The sequence below is a fragment of the Ylistrum balloti genome, unplaced genomic scaffold, assembly GCF_031769215.1.
Source record: "Ylistrum balloti isolate Yb309-2 unplaced genomic scaffold, AGI_CSIRO_Ybal_v1 Utg370840, whole genome shotgun sequence".
NCBI classification, from domain to species: domain Eukaryota; kingdom Metazoa; phylum Mollusca; class Bivalvia; order Pectinida; family Pectinidae; genus Ylistrum; species Ylistrum balloti.
This window is the reverse complement of record NW_026782484.1, coordinates 1447774-1472843: the sequence shown is the minus strand read 5'-3', so window position 1 is coordinate 1472843 and position 25070 is coordinate 1447774. Positions and strand designations below refer to the sequence as shown.

Here is a 25070-nt window from a genome sequence, read left to right as displayed (position 1 = left end):
TTGCATCATATATCTGTTTCGTCCTTCTACGACACGTGAGTGATGCTAAGGGCCAAACTTGTGAAGCCTCGGAGGCTGCTTAGGAAAATCAAAAGTTATCAAAAGAAAAGTCAAAATGTAGACGGGGAGGTGTTCTAGTCCAATAACTCAAGAAATTTCGTAATGTTTAAATATCAGATAATTTCACAACAACGTTAAGTACATGTGTATAAACTAAAGATCGGGAGGTTCTGATAAGTATTGTTTCATTTACTTATCCGAGAAGCGTGCCAATGACAAAACTGGCGGTAACACTGGTGGTACCGGTACATGCCGGTAATCTTAAATGATGCTAATGGTCTTGGTATCAGCTGAACAATTCCTTATTCTCCCTAATGATAAAACTTACTTGACAAGTTCAATTTTTCCCGATTTAGCATAAAACTTTGCCATTTATCCAGTTTAGCATATAAGAAGGTATCTATTTATGCGAATTTTTCTTCGAACAACGCTGTATAGAAAGCGTAAGTCATTCATTTTTCATGGTCTTGTTTTGTGTGTTACAGATACAACGAGATCATTCCTCCAAACAACGTTCAGGAATGTGAAGAAAACCCCAGAAATAAAGAATTCCTTTGGGAGGTTAAGCAGGCCAAAAACTTCTGATTCTATCGCATCAAATCTAACGGTTATATATAACATTTGATAACAACGGAGATGGTCGGTATATCTTACAGAACGTGTGTGGACATGATGCTACGTATAATGAACTACGTATCACTGCTTCAGTAGACTGTGGTTCCCGTATGTAGACCAGTAAGTCTCTCTGGTCCGTGAATATGTAGTCACTTGGATTATGTGGTGCAGTTGACAAGACATTTATGCGTACTGTACTTGTATATTTTTAGGGTACGGTTTTACATTTAACATTTTTTCTCTCTCATTACGCAAGTTCGTAATATGAAAAGGAGACAGGAAGACGGGTATATTGCGTCAATGCAATATTTGTTGTAAATATTTTTTAAAGATAAAAATGGCGATTCATTCCATCTTAAAGGTGAAATACTATTGATATACATGTCTAACACTGTCACATATTGATTAAACAAAAGGAGATAGCCCATGTTGACGGTATCTCGTTGCATCAACAATCACAAATATTTATCAAACATATATAACAATGACAATCATTTTCTTATCAGATATACCTCATACTTAAAACTACCTAGGGCATACTCTTCGATACTAAACTCGCTCAAAAGGTTTCATGTGAATCATGAAAAGTACAGATCGAAATCTGCAGTTAGAGCTGATCACGAGTCACTTCATCCTATGGTACCGAGATGAGGAACATCATTTCTTCTTTATTAGCTCATAGGTCCGAATGGCATTCATAATAAGGAAACTTCGTGAAATATTTTTTTGCATTATCAGTATTTTCGCTTTTGTAAATAACGTTGCCCTTTATTGCTATGTGTACATGCCATCATCACGTGACAGACAACGGACATGACTATATCTTTTGACCATAGATCATCTCCATCACGTGACGACAATGGATACGACTCAGCCTCAGTGGTCGTGGAGTATCGTTATCACGTGACAAATAACGGACATGCCTCTTTGTAAAGTGGTAATGGATTATTACCAACACATAACATTAACCGGGCATGACTCTATCCTTAGTGGTCATGGATCGTCACTATCACGTGACCGACGACGACCATGACTATTATCTAGGGCCACGTGACCTTGCCATCATGTGACGACGGACCTGACTTTTTAATTAGTGTGTATATATGAAGCATCACTATCACGTGACAGACACATTTTTTTCATCTTACTAAAAATGTTATATTTTAGTGTTATTAGAATTGTTTACTATAAATGTTCTATAAATGGCAGCGAAACAAAAAAATATTAAAAGTATTGCCAAACATATCTTGACATTGTTTTATTATCTACTTTGACCAACCATAATCATAAACGATTGCATCAAATACTTATTTAACAATAAATCAATTATACTAAAAAGATAAAAAATGGACTTTTGGCAGTAATTCATGAACAAATGTCATATAAAAGCGATTCCTCAGATGTACTGTAAAACTAATTAATGTCAATACATGACAAAGACCATGCTTCACTGTATAAGACTCAATAAAATGTCATAACAGTAACATGTCAACCTGTTAAAATCACATAAATTTTAAATTTCGTTTTATGGATAAAGTTAAAATTTAGAAAAGTGATTTCAAGTTGATGTTTCTATTACAGGGTTAAGTGGTTTCGTCAACCCTAAATTCATGGTTCGGAAAACAGTGCTTGTTAAATCTAAAACATGGTGTAGATTTCAAATACCAAATGATGCTTAACATTGTCTTCACATCAGATGGCACTTTCAAATTATGAAGCCTATTGGTAAGAAAATATGTTAGGAAAAGCAATGAGCAGAGACAAAATATATTGATGAGGAGATTGTTAGTGTACGAAACGAGAAAATGTTGGGGTAGGTCGTGACATGTGTTAGTGCGGATACGCGAAGACACACTGCATTTATTTTACATTTGCTGAAACAAAGTAACAGAGGTCATTCGTTCCAATGCCTGCGCTAGGATTCGAACACGGGACTCCAGGCTGACTAGTATGACGCTCAACCGATCGATTTGAAGAGTTCTCTCTAGCCAAGCGGTATATTGCGGCTAGTATTTAGCAGGGTTACATACTTCCTCTCCATGAACTAACTTGTCCTCGAGCTTCCTGGAGTTACAGCGATGTTTGTGGGACAATGCTAAGTATTGTTTCCGAGTTCCTACATGTGCGCCGATGTAAAAAAGGGAGATTTCTGTACAAGGCAATCGTGTAAAAAATATCAGAGTAATAAAGAGACCTTTATATGGGTATCCTTAGTATAGAAAAATAAACCATCAACCATGAAAAGGCCTTTTATTCGCATAAACTAATTATAATTACCAAGAAATTGATTTCATGTTTGAGAAAGGTATCCATATTGACAATGTTGCCACATTAAGACAAGAGATCAAAAGTTAAAACAGTAAAAAAAAAACAAAAACAAAAAAAAAACCCACAAAAACCATCAATACAATTGCCCCACTCAGTACGTAGAAAAAAGGCAAGAAAGATACATTGCACTAACGCGCTAACCACGAGGTACATCGACAGGAAAACTCAACTGATTCTAATCTCGACGAGAAACGTGAGGATGTGACGAGCAGGAAAACGGTAGCTAATATCAGACCTTCCATCATAAAGTGAACCATATCAGGACACAGTATCAACAGTATCTTACCTTCAGACATTTGGAATAACGTACAGTGCAAAACATTAGGAAAACGATAGAATCCTGTCATAACAAATAACAACTAAGCACAATTTCAATAAAACTTTTATAAACAAACATTTATTCACACATATTTATCTTTTGATAAAACAATCAATAACATTCACAAACTCCTCATACTAAACACATTCAAACTATAATATTAACATTTTAATGAAACGAAAGATCGAATCTTTCATATGTCGTGGATACTTAATGGTTGTCAAAAGTCGATTGCTTCTGTACAAATGTACTAAAGTCTAATCAGTGAATAGCACAATGCCATACAAAGAATCTCTTTCAAGAACAATGGAATTTTACCGTATACAACATTAAATAAAAGTGGGCGGTATTTGAGCACTTGAGTGACTGCCCATGAAATCGGATTAAAAACTTAAAAAGGTCCACATGGCCTGTGCTACCACCCATTTAGTGTCGTAACCATAGGAGTACAACTGGTGCGTGGACAACATTCTATTGTTCCTGAAAGAGATATTTTAATGTTAACATCTAGGCCAAATAACAAATCAACTTTCCCCATACAGTGTCGGAATAAAGAGGACGAGTCAAGGAAATCAAAATATTGATTAAATCTCCATCAAACAGATTCCACAGAAGGGTAAGAGGAATCAATATTAAATCTTATCATTACATGAAGAGGAAGAAACATCGTAATGATACAGGTAACCTGCTTTTTCAGCTTATCGGACTTATCTTATCAATAAATGCATTAGTATCTTTTGAATCGTGGTACTATTCATATGAATTAAAACTTGGCATGCAGGGTTCTATAATTAAGTACTCCTGGAGGGAATATTTCACCATTTATTCATGTCTTTAAAACTAGTTGAATATATTCAACAAAAACAAAATATTACAATTTTCGATGGTTTGTCTAATGAATTTACTAAAATCAATCCTAGATATCCCACGTCTGATTCCGAAAGGAACACGATAGTTGCACCAGAAGGAAAAGTCGGACAGTCAAGTTCACAAGAGTTACCTCCCCCTAGCTAAATGTTTCGGTATCATGAGCTTGGCTGATCCTTCCAACAACACCTGTACGAAACAGAACGTTATCGAGTTAGGGAATATGAATTCATACAGACGATATCAGGTATTTTTGTATTTATATTACGAATGTGAACATTACCATGTAAGATATTATCTATCTCTATATAAGTAGTAATACCAGTTTACAACAGAAGTAACTAGTGTAAAGGATATTTGTTAAAAACTTGTCACATTTGACGAATTCGCGGTATGTTAACACATGAAAAAGAAATGAAGGACTTATTTCACATATCGGTGAAATCTGCTCGATATTCAGTATGAATCCACACGATATCTAGTCTACTACAAACACATCTACCAAAATCAATCAATACTCTCACTATCGAGACACCTTACGATTGTTGGACGCTTAACGCAAACTTTCAAGGAAAACGCAAAAAGTGACATCTCGAAATATTCCCTCCTGACAAAATCCTTAACAAAAGGATTTTTATCACTGTAATAATCATAGTATGTGTGTCCATATTCTGTTATTTCAACATTAAAATGAGCATAGTATGCCATCACATTTTGTAAGCCCCTCTACATTTAATGTAATCCTGTATACGGATTTAAGCATCTAGCAAAGTTCACTGGGATGAATGACCTTATTCACAAATATCGTCATTAAGTGATATTCACGTCAATTTCCATTATGAAGATAAAACAATTTACCTACCTTCCGGGTATCGGTTTCTCGAACGATCGTTGATAAAGTCATAACCAGTCTTTCTATATTCATTACTTCAACTTCAGCTGTCACAGACTCACCTAGGAAAGCTAATAAAAATACAGAAATGTTGTGAAATAAAACTTATAGGCGTTTCCCTGAATAAAGACTTACTAAAAGCATTTCTTCGCTATCAGGGGATGAGAAGTGATTATTTAAGCGTATCAGCTATGAGAGTGATCAGCTTGTGGATGCGATATTAATCAACAACTCTGGAGGTAGGCAATATGGCTAGTAGCTAATAAACTCAAGGGATAAAGAAACACGGGGTGACATTATTTGCAATATCTTGTGAACACGTTGTTCAAAAACAATGGAAATCGGTCGAGCAACTCTCTAGGTTACAGTCCACGTGATCCTGTACCGAATGTTGCATTATTGTATTGCGTGGCGGTGTTGTGACATTGAGTTACACTGCTCGTCATACCATTAGGTAGACTTCACAGAGACACATCATTTCCCGATATTTTGATTAATTTCTGATAGCATTAAACAATGGCACAGCTTACGGAAGTTCAGAAGGGTCAGGCCATTGCGATGATTATACAAGGTCAAAGGCAAATACAGGTTGTCAGACATTTCGGTGTCTATACTTGCCCTATAGAACGTGTTGGTAGACGTCTAAGGAAACTGGGCGGGTTGCTGACAGATCTAGGTCTAGGTGTCCGCATGTGACGTCACAACGTCAGGACAGATTTTTCTCACACACCAGACAGGGATATCCCATGTAACACCTAATCCTATTTTTTTCTTTCTCGTCCGACTTGTCTAGTACCCTTGCGTGCGTTTTCGCCGATTTTGTTTATGCATCGATGTATTCATCTGCGTGTAGGCATATGTGGCACTTACACTCGTGCAATTCTATTTAATTAATCATATTTAAAATGAAATAGAAAATGTGTTGTATTGTTTGTAAGTGCGACCTACGTTATTTACGCGTCACTAACCAAACGCTGTTTAAAAGTGAAGAGGCTGTGTGGGTAGTTTGTGACGCCAAACTCTGATGAAATATTGAATAATTTTCAAAGTATTTGGTGCGAGAAAAAAATCTGTTACTATTACCCGTAACTGAACAATATCGGGGTATCTCAGTCAAGGGCTAAGATCCTATAACATAATCCCAACAGAGGCGTTAGCTGAGGTTAGGATGTTACCTTAGCCTCGACTGAGATACCCCGACCCCTTTCAGTTACAGGTAACATATCGTATTAATTCGTCTTGTGCATTTGCGCAATCGTCACCTTACTGCCACTGAATCTGTCCTTCATAACACAGGTACTCATAATCGTCCTATCCATGCAAGAACTGTAAAGAAACGATTGCGGGAAGTAGGCTGTCTGCGGGAACGTCACCCGTTTGTAGGTCTGCCCCCTTACCACTGCTCGTCGCCAGCGTCGTATGACTTGGGTGGCGGTACATGCCCCCAGAATCTTCCCACTGAGGCAGTGGAAGCGGGTCTTGTTACTAATGAGTCCCGGTTCACCCTGTTTCAAGCAGACGGTCGTGTATACCGACGTCGTGAAGAACGTTTTGCCGACTGCTGCGTAGTAGAGACGGATAGGTTTGGGGTGGATCGGTTATGGTGTGGGGAGGAATCTCACATAGAGTTAATTCACAGCTAGATATAGAGATGAAATCCTTCGATCCCACGTTGTTCCATTGTTGCAGCAAAACAACCTCTAATTCCAGCAGGAATGTCGCGACTTTCTCACTAACAACAATATCCACCTACTGGACTGGCCACCATACAGCCCCGACCTATCCCTTATTTAGCACTTGTAGGACCAGCTGGATAAACAGGTTCGACGACGCCAGCTTTCCCCTATTATTCTGACAGAACAGAGAGCAGCCCTCTGTGAAGAATGGACCATCCCAGTGAGGAGGATAAACTCACTCATGAACTCCATGCCTAGGATAACCAGGGATGTGGAGAGAGCGAATGGGGGACATACCCGGTACTAACTAGCCAGCCACACAATAAGTCCATTTCGATTTCAGTTTACACAGTTCTCTTTCAATTCCCTACAATTACTCCTAAATCACTTACCAGATAAAAATCGTTGATTTTGCAGCTTGTTCTGTATGGATTAATCTATTAAAAGTTAAAATATTGAACACTCTACTCGACGTAACCCTTTTTCATCCCACTAGAACTTGTAAACAGTAAAAAGCAGATATTTAAACGTTAAACGTTAAAAATCTGGGAGAATGCATGAATCGCTGGTGTGGTGGGGGGGAGGGGGGGCAATTTCGTACAATTTTCTTTTGTATTGATTCGTGATAATGAAACATTAAAGTCACTTTTGCTTGTCCTTTCGAAAATGTATTTTATTTTTCTGTTTCATAATTATTTATTTAATTTCTTTTCCGTTATCACAACCCTTTAAATATCCACAAAAAGATCTAAATGCGTAAAAAGACCTGTAATTTTCGGTAAAATACCAATAAACGATGCGATCGATTGCCAATAATCCAGGTATTTTCGATGAGCTATTTTTGTGCCAGACGAATGGTATTTACGGGTAAGTATGCATTAGGGCTGTCACCTGTAACAAAACAATTTCCTGTTGATATCGGGGAATCGTTGAGAGATCAATGACTGCTATGACATATTATAAAGTGGGCGTGGCCATAGTGATGAACTCTAAATGATCGTTGATAGTAATGCGTAATGGTAAACACTAAATTGTCCGATCTATAGAAACTGAACTTAATAACCTGACACATGCGTTTATCACGACCGTTTGTAAATATTGATCCTGAGTAAACACACAACAAGTGATACAAAGGCGTCTTCTATAGAAATGTGTTTGCTTAATCATGTGTAAATGAAATGTACATAGAATTAACACATTTCTTCAGGAACATGTATATATACACATCATCAACTCAGCTGGAAATTTTGCAATGCAGCATTTCATTGTGAAAGGCATTGACCATCCCATGAAAGTTTTAATAATGCATTCAATAAAAAGGATAAATAAACAGCTTGTTTCTTATGATTTCTCAATTCGAATCAAAACATAAAAATGAAAATAAAAGAATGCCACAAACAAACGATGCATGTTAGAAAAATGTTAAAATGTACAAAAAAGGTATAAATGACTCCACAAGTTAAGTAGGTAAAAAAAAGAATGGGGATCACCTTTAAGTCAAAATATCTAGATATAAAGAAAAGTAAGAAAAAACACAAAGGCATTGATGTAATAATTGATGACGGTTTTAACATTAACAGATAATATTACATTTTGATGTTGTATATATACAAGGTGTCTAGTATCCCAGGATAATGTGACATCAGACTAGATGGTACATACATAGGGTGTCTAGTATCCCAGGATGATGTGACATTAGACTGTGTGGTACATACATAGGGTGTCTAGTATCCCAGGATGATGTGACATTAGACTAGGTGGTACATACATAGGGTGTCTAGTATCCCAGGATGATGTGACATAAGACTAGATGGTACATACATAGGGTGTCTAGTATCCCAGGATGATGTGACATTAGACTGTGTGGTACATACATAGGGTGTCTAGTATCCCAGGATGATGTGACATAAGACTAGATAGTACATACATAGGGTGTCTGGTATCCCAGGATGATGTGACATAAGACTAGATGGTACATACATAGGGTGTCTAGTATCCCAGGATAATGTGATATAGACTAGATGGTACATACATAGGGTGTCTAGTATCCCAGGATGATGTGACATAAGACTAGATGGTACATACATAGGGTGTCTAGTATCCCAGGATGATGTGACATAAGACTAGATAGTACATACATAGGGTGTCTAGTATCCCAGGATGATGTGACATTAGACTGTGTGGTACATACATAGGGTGTCTAGTATCCCAAGACATATACAAGGTGTCTAGTATCCAAGGATGATGTGACATTAGACTGTGTGGTACATACATAGGGTGTCTAGTATCCTAGGATGATGTAGCATTAGGACTGGTTGGTACATACTAAGGATGTCTATTATCCCTAATTGGTGTAACATCTGCACTTTAACATAATTATGAGGTACATACTAGATTGCCTATATTTCAATTACATAGTACATTAGTATTGTCTAATATCCTTGGATAATATTACAACTGTACTATGTTGTAAATAAATATCCGATCATCGGTAGCATTAAAGTAAGTTGTAAATAAATATCCGATCATCGGTAGCATTAAAGTAAGTCACAAAAGCATATCATTACCTTAAGAAAAGACTGTAGTTTGTGTGGCTATCCTCCCTTTTCGTCTAAAACAATATAATTTAGCTGATACAAAATCTAGCATATCTATACACGACTTGAACTTAGTTGTTGAGTTAATAAGTCACTCTATAGCCCAGAATGTTAACAAGATATACTACTAATATTTTTGTACTTTGAATATCTGGAAGCTGATTTGCTAACAAGCCTACAGGAGGGAAATATTTACATTGATTTGCTCTGGTATTTCTTGTTGATTTTATGTGTGAAATTAATTTGAAATTACCAATTTGTAAATATTTGTAAAACATGTAAAATCTGCAATTTCAGTAAAATCAAACTTATATTATCAAAAATCTCATTCAAACCTTTTAATTATTTTTTTATTCATGGTGGATGATATTCCAAGGTGTGACCCTGGGTACTGTCATCCATTGATGAATATACATATATTGAACCATTCAACTCAACAAATGTATCAAATTAAGACAATACACTTCACAGTGACAACTCTTGTGTGATATTGACAGTGTCAGACTTATCGTGACATGAGAGTAATGTCTTCAAAAACCACCTGTTACACTTTACACTTTAATAGTTAATATTTCTCCCATATTTTCTTTTTGTTAAAAAATTGAAAATGGTTAAACATGGTGTCATCTGAAATTCACCATAAATTGTATGTCAAAATAATTACCCAATTCTGCCTTCTGTGACATAGTTATAATAAGCATACTGTGTATTCCTGAAGCATTATTTGTCCTTTACCAGACCCTATATGCTAGAGCACTGACAATGATATTTTAAAAAAACATTGAGCGATCTTTACCTTGATGCAATGACCCTGAAAGTCAAAACTGCCCAAGAAATGTCCATCTTCGTAAGTTTGTAAAGCTTGATGAAAATCTCTCACTGTCACAGAATGAAGCTGCTATAGTGCTGACTATCTTTCATAGACGCAGGGATGGACAGCATAACAGGGAGAAAATTATAGCCTATACATTGATTAAGGACTAATAAGCTTTCTGAAGTGATGATTCAATTTCAACACAATTTAATTACTGTGATATTTTAGAATGAAACAAATATTTTGCTATGTCACCATTTGCAAGGACAGCATGTAATGTAATTCCTCTTTGGTTATTGAATGCTTCCTATGATAGAACAAAGCATTATCTTCATATGCATAGTTAATCAAACATTTAATTTTTTTATGGGACAAGATTTGCTTTCTCTCTCTCTCTGTTTTGCAGCACAGTTTGACTGTCCTGTGATATTGACAGGTTAAATATCTGTTCACATATACAGAATAAAGAAAAAAAAGATGGAATAACAATACCCTCTTTTCATTTACTTTTTTGATGGTTTTACTTCCTTTAAAATAAGAAACACAGTGTGTAGACAAATTCAGAAACCAGATTTCTGAGGACAATCCCAAAATGTACAACATGTTTCCACTGGTACTAATGTATATCTAACTTTACCTGGGGCCACAAATCTTAGTTCCTGAGATAGGTATACAGCACCCGGTCCTGGTAGCTTGGTTGAGCACGCAGCCGACAGCAAACTATACAATAAATTAAAGTAAGTGTTGGTCAATATCAGTTGAAGCAGCAGGCTAACTATCTCAACATAAATACATATTCATAATAACTCAAGGCAACGTTCGGTATTTTCCAGGTGTTGTTTTCTTACACAACAATAATAAGAGTGTCATTTCATTCAAAGTTACATCTGAGCAAAATAATTATTGTTGTTATTCCTGTTTAACCTTTAAACTAACAGGTGGAGAAGTAAAGAAAACTTGTCTCATTCCATAAATGGTGACTGTAATATTATAATGTCATCAACTTTTAACATATCTTGATCAATATGTATACATGTATGTACAGTATATTTTACATACTGTTAATTGGGTATTTCTATAAATAAATAAAAAAAATGGGCGAACCAGCCATAAATAAAGTATTGAAGTAATATCAGAACAATATTGTAACAGAGGAAAAAATAGGGGAAAATGAGTCTGTCTCGGTTGAGCGTCGACTACGAATTCCTTTTGGTTAGAGTAATCACTGGTAATGCATACCCGTTAAGCAAGACGCCGTGGACAATACATTTTCCGAATCGGGTACTTGCAGCATATTCTGGATCGATGTGAATAGGATTTTTGTCCTGACTTATCTCAGAGAAGGTTTGTACTTCAGCTGCTGTGAAAACTTTCGTCAACGAAGCTTTACTGCCTGGTTGTAAACTGGTTGTAGAGAATGTCCGTCTGATATGAGACAGCAAAGTCAGTGGTGCCATGTTATTTCTAAGTAAATGGAATACTTATTAAGAAAGTCGTCCACCAATAGGCCTAAGTTATCATGCCATATATCTGAAAGAACGATCCTTGCCTAACCAGCTTTCAGAGCTTTTCCCGGTTTATTTTGTTTACGGTCAAGTAACATTTTTATCTTTATCACAAAAGAGTTAAATGCAAGAACGATAACTTCATCTAGGCTTGCGCTCTCCAGAGACAAGTGGGGATTAATTTGGTCTGAAAAAAAGATAAAAGATTATGTAATACCTCTTCAAATCCCATCCTTTTTCATAAATGCCCTGAAATGTGCCAAAACATTTTATTCACTTTCAGTATTTGTTTTCATATCTTCTATGTAAATGTAATTTTCTTTCAAATGTAGTGCTCTGTTTCATTTATAGTTAATGAAAATTAAATAAAGAAAATTAATTTAATCTCATTTCCATGGCTTTACATCCCAACCGGAAGGATTACACCTTAAATGGACCCCATTGGAAATAAGCCTATTTTATAGGCTTTATGGGTAATCCAAGGCCAAAGGCATTTTCATCTGGTTTTATCAAATTTCTCTCTTTTTTATTGATATTTCTAAATTTTCAACTATTTTACTTAGAAGATTTGCAAGCACAGTGTAATTTAATTTCTGCGATACTAGTTTAAACTGTGATATTTTAAGGTATGTGAAATTCTTCTGTGATATCTTATATTTTATAATTAATAATTTTAAGAAATCCACAATAATTTATTACTGATTTTAATTGTTATGGAATTGCTTATGTAATATTTGTAATGTGTAATTTTATTATGCCTTTGACTGAATAAACAAACAAAAAAAGAAAGATGAAATGAGGCCAAATATAACAACCATTTTGGTTTTATAAAATAAATCTGCCGGAATTATCCTTTTGCCGCTTTTTAGTTTTACTTACTTTCAGCTGAAAAAATGCAAATCTCGATCTACATACATACAATTGCCATGGTCATGAGTAATATGTTTGATTATGACACAGGTAATTATGTTTCATTTTCAACCTTGACCGGGACCTCTTACCGCGCAGTGAAACTGAAAGTTGCCATAACAGTCATGACTGATGTGTGAACAAAAATAAAGTGAGCATTTATCTACAGTTGAAGTTGTAACTAATATATAGGGCTGTTGGTATAAGTGCTGGTAGATTAGAAAACACTGCTGGCTGTGATGTTTGTAAATGATTTCCAAGTATTGTGTTTTGTATGTGTGATAAGGCAGAAAAATAGTATCGACATATCTTCTTAGATACATCTACCCGAAACCGTTACCGTATAGCCACAGGAATTTGATGCAAAGTCACAAGGATTCGGCATGGATTTTCGACTCACAGTCCATAAATGTATCATAATGGACCGTGGATCGAGAATTCGTACCAAATCCCTGTGACTATAGTCATCGTGATTAGTAGAAATCAAATAATTCTGTGTTACCTTACATATAGCATCGCTACTTAAATGTACCTTTTAGTAAATATTTTGAATTTATTTGATTTTGAAAATTCAATTGTCTTTAGTGTCTCGTGTGATAAAACTTTTCATTTCTGTCTGTGTCGGGTATATTTCAGTTTGTGTCACTTGCAAACGCGACACAGACAAACAAGACATTAAAAAAAAGATACCCTATCCAGTCTTTCACGAAAAGCATTCGTCCTCGAGTTTCTAAATGGTACAGCGAAACAAACAAGCTTTTGAGTCGAAACGTTAAACACTTAAGGGCATGTGCACCAATATAACAGAAGTTATTATTTTTTATTGGCTTCGCTCGGAATCACACCCATCATGCGCGACTAGTCATCTGTACTCACCAAACTTTATTGACAACCCTATGTTTGCAAGTGATCGGTCTGCTGAAACTACCGAACATTTCCTCCTCCATTGTCCTAACTATCAGCAGCTACAAAATGAATGTTTAAGAAACCTTCTTCCTAACTATAATGTTAATACCTTACTACATGGAAGTCCAGACATGTCAGTTCAGTGTAATTGTTATTACTGTCAAACTGATCAGGATAGGGGTATAATTCTCCGTCAAAACGTATGTTCAGTGTAATAAAACTATTTTTGATTGAGTACAAAACTTTATCAGTCAGTTAAATTAAAATTGAAAAACTGTTTATTATCGTGGTAGTTACTACAGCTATATCATATTGTTCTACATATTGCGTCAGAAAAAACTGATGTCTATAGCTCTGTTGTGTCAATTTGGAATTGTACCCGCAGTATTGTTTGTATAATGTACCACTTTCCACAACATGTGTAGCCCAAATGTCATGCAATCATCGTTTGTTCCAGTATTGCAGAATAACCTCCAGCAACACCTTCCTCTAAACCCTTGCACCATTTATCTCCCTTTTCCTTGGACACGTGATATGTATTATTCTCAATACTGTTCCATAGCTATTCTATCAATAAGGGGACATATTTACATAAGTACTTGTTTCTGAATCCGTTCATTGATTGTATCATATATTATCTTATTGCAATATACATAAAAAATTTTTTTTTAAACTAATCACAACCGAGACGTTGGGTGTACTGGACTTACGCTCTTCCAATTTCTCCCTTGTGGTGCACGGGGGCCGGAAGCGTCGAAGAGCAGAAACCCGGACATCAAGTCAAATGGAAATAAATCGCAAGGAATTAGAAAATAGCGGTTACCTCCAGTATTTTCGATGATGTTATCTTACAAAACGGTTTTGTTAAGGAAATGATTACCTAAATGATATCACTCCAGAAATTTATCACAAATAACATTTTAACAATTAACTGTTCTTTCATTCATTCATTCGTTCGAAATGACCCTGGTTGTTTATGAGGCGATACCTCCACCTAACACACTTCTCAACAACGTATATTATTCCTTTGCCTATGTGATTTACGGTGTCACGTCCTGGTTCTACATAGCTTTTATGGCATATTAAGTATTTTAACGTTTATTCTTATTTCTATCTATCGTTAAAGAACATTTATACCGACCGCGTTTACCTCATACCATGTATTTCAGCTATTAGTTTGAAAAATGTTACACGTTGAGTGGTTATTATGCGGTCGATGTATTGCAATCTTCGTTAAATATATAAATAGATTCAATACGGATGTTGGATGGCTGATATAGATCGTAGTTGGATTAATCCCTTTACGTCACGCCTTATAGTGTAACAGACCTGTTGATGCATTGATAAATTAGAGTCTAGACAGGGGTCGGACAAGTGTGCGTTACATCATGGAGGCGGACACTTTCATGTCAACTGATGAAATCAGTGCAGTTTCCTGTTGCGCAGAATGATTGTTTTAAATGGAATCCATACATACTAAGATTTCTTTGGCATACTTTCAAGATCACGTCAATTTATTGCAATTTTCCTATCATTTCGAAGAATAAGTAAGTCACATCTGACTTTTTATAGATCACGCTTTTCTACCGCCCTCTTATATTACGTAGTTAAGAAAACTGTTGTTCCTGGGAACACATACATTTTTTAAACTTGAATCTTTACAACTACCAGTCTAGAATACACAGTCCAGTATTACATGAGAAAACCCCTGCCTGCAAGAAAGCGCATGCGCACGATGATTCTGATCATACACCTTTATAAATGATTCTTCAAAGCATTCATCGTGTCTACGTAATTTTAAGGAATTCTTCTATGGTATGGGAATGTATTGTGTTGTAGTGTTGTGTTGTGGTATTGTGTTGTATTGCTGTGTTGTGTTTGTTGTGTTGTGTTGTAGGGTTTTGTTGTGATTGTTGTGTTTTATTATAATGTGTTGTTGTGTATATGTAATATTATTGTTATCTATCTATATATTTGTCTTCAGATCTAAATTCCATCAAATGAAAGTAATGTTACGACCACATTTGAGATTTTATTTGATTTCAGTGTTATTAATTCTACAATAAGAAAAAAATTAATGCTGATCCATTTAAATTAAGTAGTGCAGTTGGCTGAAATAGGACCGCACTAAAACCCATGATTACTTCTCCATCAAATAGGTACAGAATAGTAAAATTTAAAAATCTTAATCACACACTTCCTATTGGATATCGAATTGGATTAGAATACTCCATTACAGACCGGAGTCGGACACTGTCTTGCGGCTTATTTCTTCTGGAACATGGTTTTAATTTCCTCCAACTGTAACCTTCTAGATCGATCACGTTTCTCTAGAGAATACTGCCTTTCTCTGACGCGCTTTCAAGAGCTATAGCAATAAAGCTCTAATATCACGAACCGATTAAACGTATTTCTGATAACAAGTCAACAAAAACAGCATGCTCATTGCCTTTCGTTGGTTACTGGTGCTACATGCGACAATTCTTGCCGAGTCGCCAGCGGGTTAGATGAGAGTTGTTGAAAACCAATTAATGGGGCTCTTGCCTACGAAAGACAAACAAATCGCGGAGATGTTCAGTAGCCGTGATGCTTCAATATAGCTGAATACACCTCGTAAAATATCCGCCTACATTCGGGTGGCAGTTTTATGATCTTATGAGAACTGCTGGGTAGCTAATCGTAAATATAAGTCGTCTTATATAGAGATTATCATATCGTTTGATTTCGCATGTCTACGGAACAGGAAACAGGTTAAGAACATGCCTATAAATTGAATACTAGTTCTTATTTATGATGTCACCTATCTCATTATTCTGTCAAACACCTGTGTCTATCGTTGCAATACTGGGACATAAGAAAGAGATCCACGACCGTGGCTTGTCATTTGGGGAGGTAAAGGTGACTAATGGGACAAACACCTAACACCAATCTATTACAAGGAACAACAATTTTCACAAGTACAGACCAGACAAGATATGCCTCTTTAAAGGCGATAACATAATGTCGCTAGACTGTTCATCTGACGGTTTGGAAGCCCAAAGGTCTCGATTGCCTCCAACTCAAAGGAAGTTTTCATTGACAAGTGAAGAAGATGCAACAATGTCCAAAGGACATACACCCGATTCAGGCTGCTGTGACGATATTAGTGACTTAGACGCTGCCTGCTTAAATGACAGTGGTGATGAACGTCTGGTTTCAGATACTGATGTACAGATTAGAAATATTGTCTGTGCTATTGAGGCCGTTTCCTTGGAAAGTATTACGAGTGGGATATCCTCTGGATCGAGTGCGTCTGAAGACAGACTAGACCTTCTTAGGTGTGTAACCTCCCTCTCAAATGTGTGCTCACGACCCCCAGCAGATACTGCATGGCATCACAGGAGAAAAGTCAGATCTGCCGTCAACAAAAAATCATCAACGGATTCTATGCTGTTTGTCAAGAAAAAATGTAGTTTTATTTGTGATTCAATATCAGGTTTGAATACATTTCGAGATCAGCAAAGACGCAAATCCATGACTGCATTTTCTGTTCATGATGAAACGAACTCAAAAGTTTCTTGTGATAATTCGAATGATTGGTGTAACGTTAACTCATCAGACAAGCAAAGTGATGTTAGCACCAGACTGAAACATTGCGCTTCAAACAAAGAATTACGAAGGACAGATTCGAAGTATGATCCAACTCTTGAAAAGTCTAAGACTTTTCTACACGGACAAGGCAAAACGTTCAGTAGGGCAAACGAATATCTAACGCCTGCAAGACCAGGATTACGGAAGTTACAAGTGAGTTACACTCAGACGAACACAGAAAATAATTACAGGAAGATATTTTACGACTTAGTCAAATCTGCTCATCGACAGAACATTATTGTGTCGGAATCAGTTAGAAATCTAGAACGAAGATTGTTCTTCAGACGGAGCGATCCACATCGAGCCACCTCTTACTTCGAACACAAAGGCCTACGAGATCCCTCGAGATCTTACAGGAAGAAAATGGCGAGAACAACTGCAGATAAAATAAAAGAGAGAAAGGAGAAAATTAAACAGACTTCTGATGAGATTAAGATAGGCTATGTTCCGAGAGAACAGACGATTACACTACCTGGCCCGGAAGAAATAGAGGAATTACGAACTTGTAGATATCTAAGAGTCCACCCGAAATTCCAGGATATTTAACATGATATACGTGGCAGTCTGAAAGTTTTCAATTCTAAGGTATTGAAAGGCTTCAATTATTTCATGGCAGTATTAATAATGTATTAATCAGGAGGAGACAAGCATTTTGCTGTAATATTTGTCGTTGAAAGGATGTAATTTGTTTTGACAAATTGATGTATGCGGAAGCATTCTTAGTTTTCATCATTTTAAAATCTTGCAAATCATTTAATCTTTTGTATATGCTTACAAAATTATTGACTTCATTTTTTAACGTTTATTTCACATATTTCCTAATCTAATAAAGAATCACTTTTATTGTAACGTATATATAACCAACGTTTGTATTATACAATGGTTGATACACTATTTGTAATCATACCAGTTTTAAAGGAGACCTCACAGATGTAGGGGTGATATTCGATACTGAAATAAGATTATATCGGTTGTGAAACCAGATTATATTTTACAAAGCTTGAACACCTAAGTATATTATAAAGATTAATCATAAATATATCAAAACAAAGGTTCAATTTAACTTAGATCTGTTGTCTAGTGTGTCTGATTCCATTGATAAATGTACCCGTTAAAAGTCTGGTTTATTAGAGAAGTAATTTTATATTCTCTCCACAATGTCTTTATCATACCTGCTTTAATAATATCACATGTTGCGTTTATTTAGAAAATAAAACCTGTTTATTGAAATGTCATAACCAAGACGACTGCGTTTTATTTCGAATTGATGCCGGTTATATATAATATAGGACGCATTTATATACTGTGTAAAAATGTACTAGCATCGGTATGAATATTAGTAATATTTAAATATATATCATATATCATATATAAACACATCGACATCTAAATCTACATACTGTGTAAAAATGTACTGGATTCGGTATGAATGTTTTTATTGTCTACATATTTATTATATATAATATAGATATACCATCATCGGAATATATGTTAGTAATCTCTAAATATTTATTATTTATAATATATAAACACATTTATATACTGTGTATAAATGTACTATCATCGATATGAATGTTAGTAATCTCTGTTTATTTAATACTAATTTAAAGTTTATGGACTGATCACCTATATGAAATTCGTTTTATCGACACGAAGCTAATCACACTTAGAACTCAGTGGTTCAAGAGATGGCTGTATTTACTTTATACTCACTTGCCGAGACTTTATCAGAAAATCGCGAGTTTTCTCGTGTAATTTTACAATTTGTGCTCTTGACCTTCTTCAATAATACTTGAATTGTTACGTTCGTGAATCGTCAGTGGAGTTAGCAACACAGGGGGCCGGTATCAGTGATATGTGTTTGCTATTAGGTGGCAAATCGACCCCACAAGGATGTTTACGATACCGTTTGTATATACTAATCATCTATGGAGAAAGAAAAGTATATCATTCCCATCTGATTGATGGCAAAGAGGTGGAATCGAAACCGATTTATTGAAGTTTTATGTTAGGGTTGTTAAAACGCTTACTTACACAGATTTACATTTAATAATGTTGAAATTCACGAGATAATAAGGAACGGTATGTTTTCATAGTTTTTTTTATACAGAAGTGTAAAATCACTGTAGTGCTTAGTTAACCCGACGACTTTCACACTAGAAGTTAGACCGTTACAACATTTAGGACAGTCTTAGAAAGGATTCAATCCCTTTTTGCGTCTATTTTGTTAAAGAAAGATTCCAAACTAGTCCCTGTCTTATTCTTCTCCTACATGTTTATAGGGATGACCTCTCTTCATGTCTTTGTCGTCACCTATTTTACTATACGTTCTGAGATCTAAATATTAGCCATGATGACCTATTCATATATCATTCGTCTCTCACATGATTAAAGATCTGACTTAATCTCAATTTCTTATTTTCCTTCTATTTGTCTATAAAAACTGATGAAGTTCCTATACTTTTTTTTTATAAGACTGGATGAAGTACCCATAGCTTTTTATGACTTGCCTATAAGACTTGATGAAGTACCCATACCTCTATTTGTTCGAATTGTCTATATGCTTGATGAAGTACCCATACCTCTATTTGTTCCAGTTGTCTTTAAGACTTGATGAAGTACCTATACCTCTATTTGTTGTCTATAAAGACTTGATGAAGTACCCATACCTTCATTTGTTCGACTTGTTTATAAAGACTTGATGAAGTAAACATACCTCTATTTGTTCGAGTTGTCTATAAGACTTGATGATGTACCCATACCTCTATTTGTTCGAATTGTCTATAAGACTTGATGAAGTACCCATACCTCTATTTGTTGTCTATATGCTTGATGAAGTACCCATACCTCTATTTGTTGTCTATATGCTTGATGAAGTACCTATACCTCTCTTTGTTGTCTATATGCTTGATGAAGTACCTATACCTCTATTTGTTGTCTGTAAGACTTGATGAAGTACCCATACCTCTATTTGTTGTCTATAAGACTTGATGAAGTACCAATACCTCTATTTGTTGTCTATAAGACTTGATGAAGTACCTATGCCTCTATTTGTTCGACTTGTTTATAAAGATTTGATGAAGTACCTGTACCTCTATTTGTTGTCTATAAAGATTTGATGAAGTACCCAAACCTCCTTTTGTTCGACTTGTTTAAAAAGATTTGATGAAGTACCTATACCTCTATTTGTACGACTTGTCTATAAGAATTGATGAAGTACCCATACCATCTATTTGTTCGACTTGTTTATAAAGATTTGATTAAGTACCTGTACCTCTATTTGTTGTCTATATAGACTTGATGAAGTACCCAAACCTCCTTTTGTTCGACTTGTTTAAAAAGATTTGATGAAGTACCTATACCTCTATTTGTTCGACTTGTCTATAAGACTTGATGAAGTACCTATACCTGTATTTGTTGTCTATAAGACTTGATGAAGTACCCATACCTCTATTTGTTGTCTATAAGACTTGATGAAATACCCATACCTCTGTTTGTTTGACTTGTCTATAAAGACTTGATGAAATACCCATACCTTTATTTGTTCGAATTGTCTATAAGACTTGATGAAGTACCTATACCTCCATTTGTTGTCTATAAGACTTGATGAAGTACCCATACCCCTATTTGTTGTCTATATGCTTGATGAAGTACCTATACCTCTATTTGTTGTCTGTAAGACTTGATGAAGTACCTATACCTCTATTTGTTGTCTATAAGACTTGATGAAGTACATATATAACATTATTTTTTCGACTAGTATGTCCTAATACCTAAGAAAAAGAAAGAGTATTAAACCAAAGTTGTTTGATTATCTGGAGTCACAAACAGTGGTATATCTGAAGTTTCAAAACGAAGGAATCATACGAAAAGAAAATAATTTAGGCAAGAATACGATATCATAACTATGCCATTAAAATAATAAGTACACATCTTAAGGTTGATAGTGTTTGTTGTTGTTTACCGATAATGCTTGTAAATTAATTACTACAATTGTATACGTAATACACATTTACCTACAATGTGGTTGTATGCTATAATCATCAAACAATGAGCGGTTTAAATGGGCCAGATGACACACCTTGCCTACCTTGACGCAATGGAGGCAGAAGCATGGACTTAGGACAGCGCTTTTCTTCGTTCATGACTCACGAGGTCATGTAACTCTCATGGAGAACTGGTATTACTATTTAAACAACCCTTTTTGTATCATATCATGACATCTTCAAGTTACATTCATAGTAAAAATTCAACATGTTATTTTCTGAATGATGTATCCCGGTGTACTGCTGTCATGGTTATCATAGAATCTTACTTTTGTCGATTTCATAGGGTGATGAACTGAGTTTCTCTTGAGACAAATTTGATAAACTGCGAAACCATTCATAAATTTGTCATATTTCGATTTATAATTTGTAATCCATAGTTATTATTTTACATGATTCATTGATGATTAGTTATCTAATCTTACTATTCTTTAACACTATAATTTAAATGATGGTAATGCTTGCCTAACATTTCTGTTAGATAATTATTCAACTGAATCTATATTCTAAATTCTTTTCCTGGAATGCTATCATTATTATTTAATATCTTAAATTTTGATTGATGTGTCTGTGTACTTGTTTAAGTTGTATGGAGAGGGCTTTTATAGGCTCTGAATGTTGCCCAATTCCATTTGTCACCAACATCAAGACAATAAAACATTCTGAAATGAAATTGATAATTAGTTCATTGTTTTGGGTTTCTCGATTTTTTCATCAGTACTGAATACATTTTGATATTTTTGATATTTTTTGTTGGCGTATCACAGACAGCATTTGTGTAAATAGCGTTAAGTCAAGGGTACCCTACGCTGTTTCCTCATCCAAATCAGAAACGTGTGTGCCCATCCTTGGCTTCAGTCGCTGATCTTTCTCTGCTTAACATTGACCCCATTTTATGGGATGTTAGCTCGATTTCTAACCCTCATGTCCAGCTCGTCCCAAAATTGCTCAATTGGGGACACATCTGGAATTTCTGGTTGCTAATCAAGAACTGGGACGTTGTTTTGTGCCAGAAAGATTTCACTCAATAGCGGCATTTTGCTCTACAATCGCTTCGACAAGAAATGTTGTGTAGGTGATCTATATTGTTCCAATGTTCGATTTGTAATGATTTACCAGCACAGGAGTACTCCGGATGTAAGTTTTCGAGAAAAAATCTGCTGAAAGCATGCAGCGTCGAGCGGGGTCTTCTGAAATTTAATTGAAGAACTTTACAGCGCACGAAGGTAGCTCAGTCTCGAATCTAATCAAATTTCGTCCACGTGTCTAAAATTATACTACAACTTGAGTTTCTTATTTCCTCTAGTATTTTTGATCTTTATCAATTAAAATTATGCAAATCTGAAGCAAATTTTATCATATTATTTAAAGTTTAGCATCAAACATGTGAAAGGGTTCTCTGTAAAGGATGCATTCATAGGTTCTGTTGGTAGTTTCATGGAATCCCACTTGAGTAGAAATTCAAATATCGATAAAATACATATCAGTACAATATCTCGTTATCTTGACTATAATTATATGAGATCAACAGGCATTCCCGATTTTTGTATTTGTTGTTCATGATTCGGGAGCTTACTAGCATACAAAAAGTATTCAATATAAACCACTCCCTGTGAAGGCAAAGTGTATGTGACATCGGTGTATAATATGATTAGAATAACAGCAAGATAAACGAGTTATTTCCCCTGAATAAAAAATCCATGTCTATTTATGATACTGATGATAGAATATGACTTCGTATTTTACCTGATGAGGAACTATAAAATATGGTGGAATGACCGTTCAATTAATATACGATTTCTACGTTTGTATATCATAATAGCCTAATCCTCACCAACTACAATTTTATGAATATATGTGTTTATGCGTTTCAGGTTTATCGTTCTTGAACAAAGAAAACTTGTGAATCAGAAACATTTTAACCATCATCTTGACCACGCTTCCTTGACGCTGAGAGTAGAACTCACACTTTCCTGAGCATTGTCTTTCAAGCTCTCTCATTCGCGTGAAATCACATGACTGAGGTGTACCATTCTGGAACATAATTTTGCACTTAACCTATCCTATCAAATCAGATATCTAGATGTTTAACATATGGTTGGTATTCATTCGGCAGGTGCGCTGGCGATGGCCTACACGAACTTTAACATTTCAATTGTGAATCAGTTAAATTGAAGGTTAAATCTAAATTTATCTATCTTTTTGTCCTGTTACAATGGTTGTATGCCTGTTAACTTTACGCTATGAATTATGTTTACCTTACACGTCACTGACTAGGAATATCATTATAGATAAATCGCTGTTTTCCCTTTATCTAATGCGTTTACCTTTTGTCCCAGAATGATATGGTAAGACCTGAGCTCATCGAAAGGTTTGTAAACTTTAACATTGATACAAAAAATGACTTGAATAAGTCTGAAATACGTGTTGCAGAAAAGTACCAATGAATTTAATCATAATAATTGTCAGACACTTGTAAAATTGGTATAAAAGCTTTGCAGACCAAGACTTTGTGTTGATCCATGTCCGTACAATGCAACATTATGATATTAAACCTCACAAAACAATCGATATTGTTACCTATTTAATGCAATTTTTAACATGTACGTGATGTACAAGATATGATACTCGGAACAGGTTTGATAGGTTTGGGAGGTGTCATCGGGGATATCTTTATCAACAACGTTTCTGTATTTCATTACAAATAATAAATGTTATTTAGTGATCAAACAAACATACCAACCTGGGTCCATAAAACCTTCTTAAAGGTTTTAACATCACACAACACATCAATTAAAAGTACTCATGATAAATAAACATGTTTGCGGTAACATAATATTTCTTCTCTCTTCTCTTCTCTCCAGTCCCGATCTTCTCATCATTCATGTCATTTTTTTTTCTATTATTAAGTTGATCATGATTGTTTAAAACCCCTTTTTGTGGATACAAAGATGGATTTTGGCAAAACGTAGTTGTATTTGAATTCACTTGACCTAGCATGTGGCTGTGCTTTATAACATATTTGGATTTAGTTGCACAGAATATTGTATTTAGTATTTAGTAAACTAATGAAATACAGAAAAGAAGTACATCAAAAGATATACAGTAAATGATCTATAAACCGTCGCTCACAAAAGGCATTAGACTTACTTGTAATATTCTGGTTTACATGCATCCGCGCGTGTATTTCTACCATAGTGTAACGTTGATGACTGAAACATCTTTTCAAAGTAATCAATAACAACTCAGCAGGTATTTATTGATCTACCGATCAAAGTTTTATTATATATGTATAGATAATAATGAAATTCCTTACAACGCGTTATCAAAGAAGTTCTCTCTCGATACCTGCCGTTAATACGCTAACACATTCAGAATTGATATCGAACTGACCTTTTTCTAGGGCAAATGTACAAAGCTGCATGCTGTTAATATATAACTTCAGATGGATTTGTCTTCCTGTGACAGCGTGTCATCTCGCAGACGCAGCTGCCCTAGTCTGTATGTCACGAGTATCACTGTCAGCTAACACTGAAAACATACTTGAAGGTATATCAACCTTATCCGGAGTTTGATGAAGATTAACAGTAATGTCAAACACTCCAGTTTATATTTTAAACGAATTACAAAGTTTACACTAGGAAGAATTAATGGAATTTCCAAAGCCATGGTGAAGATATATCTAGATGGTTATTGACATGTTTGTCCAAGTGCGCATACAACTTATAACAAAAGTAAATATTTTGAACATTCGGTAGAAATGTATATGCATTTTATCATGATAACCATTGAAAATATACCTTCTTGTCGAACATTGTAAGATTACGTCAATATAGTCACAAGAAAATGTGGCAATGTTGATGAAAATACCAAGCTTCTATTAACACCCCAAGTCTAAAATAGTTT

The 25070-nt window shown here is 35.2% G+C and overlaps 3 protein-coding genes across 3 annotated transcripts in view; 2 read left to right on the top strand and 1 right to left on the bottom strand.

The window, feature by feature from the left end:
- LOC132558978 (uncharacterized) overlaps positions 1-645 on the top strand; it is a 29614-nt gene extending 28969 nt beyond the window's left edge. The window contains exon 6 of the mRNA XM_060223603.1: positions 546-645. Coding sequence (XP_060079586.1) covers positions 546-645 — 100 coding nt within the window. The remainder of the gene's footprint in view (positions 1-545) is intronic.
- A 2735-nt stretch (positions 646-3380) lies between these two features.
- Positions 3381-11726, bottom strand: LOC132558959 (hydroxyacyl-thioester dehydratase type 2, mitochondrial-like). Its single transcript, XM_060223585.1, has 4 exons — positions 11408-11726; positions 10806-10888; positions 5052-5152; positions 3381-4378 (listed from the first exon to the last, which is right to left on the bottom strand). Exons 1-4 carry the CDS (start codon positions 11623-11625, stop codon positions 4319-4321), a joined length of 462 nt encoding a protein of 153 aa, XP_060079568.1. The 5' UTR covers positions 11626-11726; the 3' UTR covers positions 3381-4318.
- A 4762-nt stretch (positions 11727-16488) lies between these two features.
- Positions 16489-17664, top strand: LOC132558916 (uncharacterized). The gene has a single exon (XM_060223532.1). The coding sequence runs from the start codon at positions 16489-16491 to the stop codon at positions 17662-17664; it is 1176 nt and encodes a 391-aa protein (XP_060079515.1).
- The last annotated feature ends 7406 nt before the right edge of the window (positions 17665-25070 follow it).